The sequence below is a fragment of the Parasteatoda tepidariorum genome, chromosome 2 (assembly GCF_982258835.1).
Source record: "Parasteatoda tepidariorum strain Cologne lab strain chromosome 2, Ptep-v5.0, whole genome shotgun sequence".
NCBI lineage: Eukaryota > Metazoa > Arthropoda > Arachnida > Araneae > Theridiidae > Parasteatoda > Parasteatoda tepidariorum.
The window spans coordinates 12401253-12412630 of NC_141756.1; the positions used below are offsets into that span (position 1 = coordinate 12401253).

Below are 11378 nucleotides of genomic sequence, written 5' to 3' on the forward strand. Positions count from 1 at the left end.
ATTTTAAAATCCAATATCGCGATTCATATTCACGCGATTTTAAAATCTAATATCGTGATTCATATTCACGCGATTTTAAAATCCAATATCGTTATTTGTATTCACGCGATTTTAAAATCCAATATCGTGATTTGTATTTTCGTGTTTTTAAAATCCAAAATAGCGATTCATATTCACGCGATTTTAAAATCCAATTTCGTGATTCATATTCACGCGATATTGAAATCCTAAATCGCAATTCATATTCATGCTATTTTATAATTCAATATCAAGATTCATATTCACACGATTTTAAAACCCAATATCGCGATTATTGAAAGAAGTAGAAGTAAGCTTTTCTCTTGAATTAGTTACTGTAAAGATGTGATATATTTTTCATTAGTAAGTAATTTAATACTCACGCCTTCCTATAATTGCTTAATTTTTTTAATATATTAGTGGTCAAAATTTTAAAATTATATTTAAGAACAATTTAAATTTCACTGTCTAAATGCTTCTGCCACTTTAAATATTAAATAAAAGTCTCCCGGCAGAGTTGTTTTTAAATATCTAATTGATATCACAGTGTTATAAAGAACATTCCCCCTACCCCGTCTTCTGCTCAAATCTTTGCTTATTCAGATTTTGTATACCTAGTTTAAAATAAGCCTTAATGCAAAATTCAAACCTGATGTTTTTATGCATCATGAATTTTATTCTCAACTTGATGCCAATCACCCTTGTTTTTTTAAATTTTATTTTATATATATATATATATATACTTAGATCACTTTCCGAAATCAAGAGAGAGCAATGGAAGTCTTATTTTTCAGTACTGCTATTATCGACTAACATTTATCGTCAAAACATTTTAGTTTAAAATGTTAAATTTTAGTCTATCTTTAACTAAAATTTAAGTCCTTGAGAATTTTATAATAAGTCTTAAGAAGTCCTTGAAAAGTACTTGAATTTTATTTTTATAGTAGAGCATGAACCCTGTAATATCATATGTACTAATTAATTTGTATATTTGAGGTCACCCCCTCGAACCATTAAAGTTCAGTCCTAAAACATGAAGATTCGATCATTGGATCAAAATTTATTCAGGATGTTTTTTTTTGCACACTGTAGAAACAAGTTAGCCATATATGTAAGATATTTATATGCAATAGTTTTTGCATACTCAAAATTCTGATTCTATGTTTTGCTTTTTATTTAGAAATAAAATTTCAGCATGAAAAGATATCTGTTGATCTGGATTTGAAGAATAATATGATTAAAGGTTTAGGAGTTTCACCCAATGGATTTCTATTTGGATTGGTTTTAAAGTAGGATGTGTTTTTTGTTAAATACTTCTTAATACTTCCTAATGGATGCTTAGCGAGATAAGATGATGCTAGATATAAATCATATGCACTCTACTACTGAAAGATTTTTTTTATTTTTAGGCAAATGAATTTTATTTATCTTTGGATTCCACCCACCAAAAGACATCTAGGGGATCTTTCCTTCTCTTATTCGGTTTCCCTTTTTATTTTTGATCAATGTTGGTTTAAATGGCTGTTTTTTATACCCGTTAAGTTTGGTATAATGTAGCAGCATATGGGGTTTTAGTCAGTTCCATCAAATTTAGTTCTGTAGTAGCTAAACTTCTCGGGAGCGACCACTCTGTTCCACAGTAAAATTGTCGTTAATAGTGGTTGGTCATTCTTAGGGTTTATCTCTATAGACCTCAAAATGTTATAGAAGGTATAAGATTTTTCGCAAGCAATTTTAATTTTCCTCAGTGTCATACACTGCAGATATGGCGCTTGTGTTGGCGTCATGTAAACTTGATTGATGAATAAAATTCAGTGTCAATAAATAATATTTTAAATAAATAAACAATTATATTTTATGTATAAGTTTGCATTTAATTTTATATTATAAGAATTAATTTACTTTAAAAAATTAGATGTTTGTTTAAAATGCTTAGTTTTTCCAAAAATAATTTTTTTTTTCTAATTTAACTTTCAACTTTAAAACTAAATCATTGACAGGTCTTTAGTGTACTCTGACTGTAACATGAGGTTGTCAATCTCTTTCAGTGATCGTCAAAAAGAGCTCTCTAAATACGAGTTACACAAAAATATTTTGAATACATTTGAATTAACATTGTTTTGTTAATATTTTTTAATTTGATATTTTTTTCAAGTTTCCTTATTTGACCTTTTGGTGCGGAGGCTTGTCCGGTCTTTAGGTGAGGTTTTAATAGTCTATCCTTCAGTTTTCCATCAACACAGAGTCTATTTAAAAATTTCCATGCTTTCCAAAAAGGGTTGTAAATAGTGGTGGTTGCTATACAGAAGTGGTCTTTCTTGGAGGTTTATAAAATTATTATTCAAGTGGAAACCACTCTTTATATTAGATCAAAATTTACTCTTTCACATCCACTTCATGTATAATTATGAAATTGTAAAGTGTTTAAAATACATTCTTTATGATATAAATGGGGCAAATGTTGTAAGCTAGAATCAAACTATTTCGACTAGGTATCAGACTTAGTTTATAGCACTATCACGTGTATAGATTATTTAATTTCATTGGCATTTGGTATAGACTCTTGTACCATTCAACTCAACTTTAACTGTTATTGTTAAATAATTTTACCTTCTTTGGAAAAAAAAATTTCCACTTAGTATCACAGTTAGAAATGACTCTATTCTGTAGGGATTGAATCTTGTAATGTTTACATATAACACATGTGTGAGATCTAATTTATATTGGTATTCATTCTCTTTACATTCTGTCTGCTATTGTATTATTATTTTTAAAGTCTCTTTTAACTGTAAATGGTTTCTGTAGTTTTTTAAATGATAAAAATTAAGATCATTTTTTTCTTTGTTGTAACTTTTGGTTTAAAAAAAAAATGGAAAATAAATTTTGCTTTGAATATTTTCTTAAAATTGTTGTGTATCTCTGAAGTCTTAATAAAAATTCCTTCGAGAAATTGTGAATATCCTTTAAATTATATTCATGGATCCAAAACAGCATATAATCTTTGGATAATCTGCTGTTTTGGATCTATTTAATAATTTATTGTTAGTTTAATTCTTAAATATATATTTTTTAAACATATTTTGAGTTTTTTTTTTGTGTGAATTTGTTGTTGATAAATTTTTAGACTTTACGATTAATGTTTTAATTTTTTTCACTTCAAAATGTACATCATGTGTTCAAATTGTCAATTCAAATCTATATTTGTTAAATGAATATTTTTTATTTGAATAAATATCTTTTGTTAAATTATATCCCTACCCAAATGTTCTGTAGTTTTAAACAAATAAGAAACATTTATTTTTTCTAATTTAGAAATTTTGCAGGTATGCTCTAGATCTAATAGTAATAAAATAATAGAGCCTCATAGTAAATAATATTATTTATTTTAAAAAAATTAAAAAGTTGAAGTCACGACTCGCTAATGTAGCTGACTAAATGTAAATTGGCAAAATATATATATAATTTTTTTGGTAAAGAATCTGAAGTTTTGAATAGATTTATTTGAATGATTTTGCTACAAACTAAAATACTCAACAAAAAAGATATTTTTAAAAAAAAAACTAGGCTAAGGAGTTGAGATGCCCATTTTAACAGTTTAATAGACATTTAATCAGTTTTTAGTACTGATAATTTTGTGTTCAGTTACATTATTTAGCTACTGATATTAAGCCTATTCATAAATGTCATGAGTTTTTTTTTTTTTTTAAAAGGTTTGTTTGTTTCTTGTAAAGACTAATGGATTACTTTTTACAGACATATATATATATATAAGTAATATCTAATAAAATTTACATTCAACTACTTCTTTTTTCTCAATATATTTTTCTTGGAACTCAAAAGTCAAATTAAAGCTTTTCAATTCTTATTTGTTGTATTAAATTAATTATTAAAAATATTACAAGTGAGGGCATGTTTTTCTTGCACTTCTTATGTATTTTTTTTTTTTAAATTTTATTCTTTCTGATCAGTAAAAAAAAATTATCATTTTAAGTACAATATAATTCGAAGAAAATTGGAAGTCGTCATGGAGAAATCTTCAGAGGAAGGCATTGGCTCACATTGGGCTGTCTGGCCAACTATGATGATGATGATAATTCGAAGAAATTTTTATCATCTTCTGATTTGACTAATAAGCCAAAATAACATTCAATTTACACACATAAACGAGGCTATAATTTCTTAGAATACTATATGAAAATCATCTTGTTGCATGTTCAAACTCTAAATTCTTACTTCATCTGTTCCGTACTAACTTAGTGTAAATTTAATTTGATACCATTTGTGACTTGTTCGCTTTTTATGAATATCTCTGTTTTTATGAAGAAAAAAAAACAAAGAAAAAAAAAACATAAAAGTTATAAATTATAAGATTCTTAGGTGTACAGGCTTTTTATTTCATTTAAACTTCTGATCTTCTTATTTTAAACTTAAAATCTGTTTTAAAAAAATGTACAATGTGTTTACATTCTACATGCTAACTGTGCTGACTGCACTTCTCACAATTTTGTATATTTCAGTATTAAATTAATTTCATTCTCATTTCAGCACTGCAACCTATTTTGATCACCTTGAGAAGAAAGAGCCATTATTGGTAAGACCATTCTTTGTGACACTCTGTTTTTTACTTTTCTAACATGCTAGTCATAAAAGCTTAGAACAAGTCTATAAATGTTTGAATATTTTGTTCAGAAATTTTACTTTTCAAACTTGACCATGGTTATAGCACGTCACCCAACCATGGGCAAGCACCTTATTCCACTTTTAGGGGCTCTATCTTTTTACAGCCATGGTAAAAATGCCACATTTTTTTTACTGTGCCTGAGCTGGTATCTCTCTCTCCAAACATCTACAGAACCAACAACAGCCACAACATATTTGATGTGCACACACACCAGTTGTTTTGTCAGCTGCCAAGATCGAACTTACTACTCCCAGCTCTCCAATCAGTGGTGTAAGCGACTGCCCCACTAGAGCGCTGCCATTGTTATTGCATAAAACATACATATTTGATAAGCTTCTTAAAATTCAAAATTTTGAAATTGTGTCAATGCTTGGGTAGGATAGTACGTCTCATACAAAACAAGGTGAGAGCTAAAACTTCTTAGGCTGAAAATAAAAGTTTTATAAAACAGTTAACGTAAAATTGAAAAGGCTTCATAGGCTTATCTTCATAAGAATATCTAAAAAAGAAAAAGAAAATTGTCATATTAAATTCTACACTTATTTAAACCCTCAATATTTTTATTTTGCAAATTATTTTAAAACAGGCTTAATTATTGCAGTTAAGCTTTTATTTTATTTTAACCTCTGTTTTGTGTGTTTTCTCACTGTATAATATCTCTTTTAGTTTGCAATGTTTGTTTCAAAACCATTTGAGGAAATCTATACGAAACTTAAAAGTCTTTTGAAGCCGCAGTTTTCCTTTTTACCTTCATCCAATAATGCAATAAGCAGGCAGACAGATTTTCTAGAAATAATACGCATCAACTTAACCTGTGGAACATCATTACCAGAATGGCTGACTGCATTTTTAGATAAAGATCCATCAACCTACGGAAACTGTTCCTCTCTCGAGCTCTATTTCATGAGGTTTGTTTAGAATTTTCTTATATTTATAATTTTTATGTTTGAAATGTGAAGTGCTCCAAACTATAGTTTATTTCAATTTTTAAAAAAAAAATCTTTGCATGCTTTTTTAATCCGACGAAATTTTCACTGAATTCCTTAGTCTAAAATACCAATTTTGAGACTTTTGCTAATTCTTACATGCACGTGATTCTTCCTGTAATGGGCAGAAATCCGCCAATAAAAAATTTTTTGGTTTGGTGAATTTTCGCCATTTTGAATATTACGCTAGAATCTGCTAATATTGCGATTCTCATACACGCTGCTGGAATATCAAACATTGATTTTCTTATTCAAATATATATCGAATATTGATAACTAATTTAACAATTACACGTTGCGATTTGCATTCACGTGGTTTAAAAATCGTACATCGCGATTCGTATTCACTTGATTTAGAAATCCAATGTCGCTATTTGTATTGATGCATTTTTAAAATCAATTTTGCGATTCGTATTCACACGTTTTTAAAATCCAGTAACGCTATTCGTATTCACACGAATTTAAAATCCAATTTCGCAATTCATATTCTCGCGTTTTCTAAGTCCAACATTGTGATTCTGTTCACGCGTTTGTAATGTCAAACATCGATTAATGTCAAACATCGAAAAGCTACGCATTGCGATTCGTATTTAAATGATTTTAAAATCCAATATCGCGATTTATATATACATGATTTTAAGATCCAATATCGTAATTCATATTCACACAATTTGAAAATCTAATAAAGCGATTCATATGCACGCGATTTTAAAAATCCAATATCGCGATTCTTGTAGGAACTAAGATTTTTCTTAAATTAGTTACAATAAAAGTGTGATACTTTTCATTGGTAGGCAATTTAATTATAAATATTATTTCACAAAATTATGTTAAGTATGAAACGTGTTTGATAAATAAATTGATATCTTGATATCGATTTTCTGCACATAAAAACTTTCAAGGTTTTTCACCTTGTGTCACAATTACCCCTGTTTCTATTCTAAATTACAATAAAGCTAATTTTCTTGTAATTTAGCTCTGTATCCCACCTAATACACATTTGCGTCCAAGCTGTGGATTTGGATTTGTTTCGCATTCTCTTTAATGTAACGGTCTTAATAATTTGCCCTTGCAACTAAAATGCTTACTATTTACAAATAAAAGATCGATCCACTGCCCGGTATGCATTTAACTGGCACTCTGAAAACTGATGTTTCTCCTAAACTATCCTCAGCAGATATTAAAATATCAAACAAATATAATAATATCTGCGAATAAATTAATATCAAATCGGATACAACTTATATTTCGGACATTCACCAAATGTGATTGTTGGCATTCAACGGTAAAAGTCGACATTCTCTTGATTTCGATCATTCACATTAACAGGGTGCGTAGCCAAATCGTTCAGCAAAAAATAAGCACCTTTTAAGTACTTTTTAAGACCTCAAAAAAAAATTTTTAAGCACTATATACATTAACAAAATGCAAAAAAAAAAAAATTTCAAAGACTTTACATGATTATGATAAAATAACGAATTTTTCACAAAGAACTCTTTCCTTGATTATATTAGTCATTATAAAAGATCAAGAGGTTTTTAGGATCGAGATCAGACGGTGGCAAATGAAGCCTGAAGTTGAGAATATCTTGCACAATGCAGCAGAGTAGCATTTGAGAGAGCAAGAATCTCACCGAACCCAGCTCAATAGACTCACCTGCAGACTCGCAAATATTTCATCAAACATGTAAAATGCTCGGCGCTTTCATACGCTATGGACCGACGGGACACCAAAATAGATTGCGGTTGAATGAATTGTGAAAGTGTTGAATAAAACAATGAGAAAAGCTCGCTTTTGCATAATACGTGGCGAAAATCGACATCGTAACGAAAAAAATCTCATTTTCAAGAAAGGAAAATCAAGCACTTTTTAAAAACACCCAATCAAAAAAGCACCTTTAAGGGCTTTTAAAAAACTAAAATTCGAAAATAAGCACCTGTTAACACTTTTTAAAAACGCTACGCACCACGAGTAACATATATAATGTTTCTAATTAGTTTCAATTAAAAAGTACTAATTATAAAGTAATCAGTTGCAATAATAAAGATAAGGGCTTGTGAATCCTGTTTTAATTTAATTTCGAATAAAAATCGTAAGATTTATTTAAAGGTTATCAACAAATATTATTCATAACAGGCTCAGTTAGTTAGTGAAATAGAAAAGAATTTGTACGATAGATACAATTTTAAGTATTATTGTTTAAAAATAAGAAATAAATCATAAAAATTTTACTAGTTCATAAAGAACATGTGTTATTGTTGAACCAATCGAAAATATTGAGAAGAAACTCTTCCAAAATTGACCAATCATTAAATTTTGATCAGTAGAGAGCAATTGTACCTTTATCTTTCTATTAAGCATGAAAATATTCTGTGTAACACAAATTTGAAGGACTGTTATTCTGTTCGTTTTTCGTTTGAAATCTAATAGTTACATTGTGTTCCTTTATTATACCTAAGTTACACAATATAATAATTAATTGAATAAAATATAATAGTTAATTGAATAAATATTCCATCAAAGTTATCTGGTAATTATTGCAACAAAAAAAAATTTTTTTTTTTTGCTATTACAGTACTTATTACAGTTATATTTTATTTGAGAAAATGATGGTATTATATTACAAATTTTTTTATAGGTTTATTCTTCATTCTTATGTGTCTGGTTTAGCAACTTCATTACCCAGAGATAAAGAAATTTTAGTAAGTTTTATAGTTTTCTAACTGAATCAAATATTTCAAAATTTATGAATTTAAAGAAAAACATTATAAATATTGTTTTTATTGTTAAGGACTGTTTAAAATTTAGTGATATCTTTTTTTTTTATTTTTTATTATTAGTTATCTCTTTAATTTTTTTTTTTCATTTGGAATTTATAGTGCCTTTTTTTTACTACCATTGCATTAAAAATTTATTTAATAACAGGAGTCCAAGCTTTATACTGTGGAAGCTGTCATCATGAAAAACTATATTTCAAAAGTATTTGAGAACTGTCAAGACAAAATAGATCTACTAACTCCTGCACAAGGACAATCACTTCTTCTAATGGCAGACTGGCTTTTCAAAGAGTTCCAAATGCCCCTGGAAAGCTTATACTTGGCACTTGGTACAGATGTCCCATCAGATGTGGAATCTATACCTGCAAGAGAAAGATGTGCTATTTGTAAAGGAGATGTGAAACTGGATAACATTAAGTCAGGGCAATGTTCCAAAAATCATTTGTTTGCTCGTTGCTGTCAATCCTTACTTCTGGCTGATGTGATTTCTTATCGACAATGTCCTTCTTGTAAAAGCATAGCATTGCAGGATGTTTGGAGTTTTGGATACACATGCACCTACTGTGGCATGGCAATGGGCTGAAGATATTCATAATTTACAGAACTTCTTGTTTTATCAGAAAAGGATAGAGCATACTTTGTGCTAAACTAAAGCAAAAAAAAAAAAAAATATCTGAATAGAATAAAGCACAAATGAAAGAATGGACATACTGTAGAAGTGGATCTATGAACACCAACTATCATTAGGTGGTTAGACACTGAGGAAGGTTCGTGTTTATGGAACCGAAACTATAGTATGTCCATTTGTGTACTTTCATTTACGCTTTATTCAAGTTTTTTTTTGTTGCTTTAGTCTAATTTTTAAATATGTGAATTGCTAAAAATCATATTGTACATACTTGAACTCTTCTTAAAAATATGAAACAATTTCACTGTTATTATTTATCATAAATCATTGTTAGTAAAGTTTCTTTTTATTGTATTATTCTTGTTGTTAGAATATTTTTTAATTATATTACTTCTACAGTTAATTTGGGATAAATCAAACTTTAAAAAAAAACTGACAGTGTGGAAGTTAAGAGTTACCAATAATTTTACTCGCTTTATAATTTTTGGATATTATAAAACTATAGATAAATTTAATTAAATTACGGAATTCTATTATTAATTATAAACATTTATTTAATTAATCTCAAGTTTAGGTAGTTTATAAAAAATTAATAGCATAAAAATCAAGTTATAAAAATTAAAAGGTAAATAAGAACTTAAACTGAACAAGATAACCTTTTGCGTTTTTTTATACTTTTCATTTTCAAATTCCATTAGAAATAATCAGTAGTGTTAATGCTGCCAGTGTAATGGAATCTGCTATCAGTAGATTTCATTCCACTAATATAAAATTGTAGATAAAAAGGATGAGAACAAATTACAATGAAACCCCTCTGAAATCGACCTCTCTCTGTTCCATAGTAAAATGGTTTTTAATGGAGGTGGGTCGTTCTTAGAGGTTTACCTCCATTGACTGCAAAATTGTTATATAAGGTACATGATTTTCCACAAATGGTTTTAATTTTAGTCAGTGTCATTTTTTTTTGGTTTGGAAATGTTTTCTGTTGGCTTCATGAAAAGACTAATCTTTTAATAAAATTTAGCATCGTTAAAAATGATCCCAACTGATATAATAATTGTAAAAACAGATTTACCAATTATGAATGATAAAGCTATTTTAAATAAATAAAGAATTATGTTTTTCAAGTTTGCATTTAATTTTTAGCTTAAAAAATTAGTTAGCTTTAAAAGATCAGAAGAGTTTTGTTTGTTTGAGATGCTTGTTTTTTCTAAAATAACTTTTTTCTTTCTAATTTAACTTCTTCTTCTAATTTAACTCTATTAGTAAATCATTGATATAGCACCATCTTTAGCACACTCTGACTGCAACATGAGGTTGTATTGTCAAAAAGAGCTTCACACAAATATTTTGAATAGATTTTAATCTACTTATTTGCTTTGTTAAATTTTTTGTTTTGATATTTTTTCATGTTTCCTTATTTGATCTTTTCCGCATTTGGTGCAAATGGTCTCTCTTAAAGGTTTTCTTCAACACTAAGTCTATAAAAAAATTATGCACCTCTTAAAAGTGGTCGTTAATCGAAGTCGTCTTTCCTAGAGATTTCACTGTATTAGAGTTACAGGGAGTATCTGCTTGGCACTCAACACCAAATTGTTAAAACCATATTCTATTGCAACAGAAAATAATTATTTGGCCACTCCTTACATGTATTCTGAAATTCAAACACTGATAGTGGCTGCAATACAATAAAATTCCAGAAATAGTGTAACTATGTTAATTGTCCCTGTTTAGTTTCCGAGTATAATAGTAGACTTCCAAAATTACCATATTTATTTTTTAGCAGTATTAAAAGTTTTAGTTCTCTGAGATAAAATGAATGAGATAAGAACATTCCAAAATATAATTATAAACAAGGCTAAGCTAGTTTGATTTTACAATCCAGTGATCTTTTTCAACTAAGTAGAACTCCACCTTGAAATCTGGAAAGAAAAAAAACTCAAACAATTCAATTAATTGTATTCAACTACTATCCCTGCTATTCAAGGCATCCTGGGTAATAGGAACTCTTAATGACAAAGCTATGGAGAGCTAGTAAAGGAGTTCTTGGCATCATCCCATTGTGATTTTGAGGGTGACATGATGGACAACTTTCCAGCAATAAAAAAAAGGGGGGTACAGATATTCGTCATAAGCCCCTGCATTTAACAAGATTGATACCAAGAGAGTTTGCAGACAATTGGTTCGTCATGAGGCTAACCAGGATGCTGGGAAAAAAGTCCTGAAATGTGTGCGTTGTGAATGCCAGGTTGTCCCCATGCTGCTTCTGTAGCTATGGACACAATGTC

At 28.7% G+C, this 11378-nt stretch overlaps 1 protein-coding gene across 2 annotated transcripts in view; it reads left to right on the forward strand.

Annotated features, from left to right (window-relative positions):
• The window catches only part of LOC107440727 (general transcription factor 3C polypeptide 4), a 34043-nt gene extending 24599 nt beyond the window's left edge, over positions 1–9444 (forward strand). For both annotated transcript variants that reach the window (XM_087156874.1, XM_087156875.1), the window contains exons 10-14: positions 1199–1307; positions 4564–4609; positions 5366–5607; positions 8324–8387; positions 8611–9444. In XM_087156874.1, coding sequence (XP_087013000.1) covers positions 1199–1307; positions 4564–4609; positions 5366–5607; positions 8324–8387; positions 8611–9045 — 896 coding nt within the window. In that variant the 3' untranslated portion in view covers positions 9046–9444. The remainder of the gene's footprint in view (positions 1–1198; positions 1308–4563; positions 4610–5365; positions 5608–8323; positions 8388–8610) is intronic.
• Positions 9445–11378: the final 1934 nt, after the last annotated feature.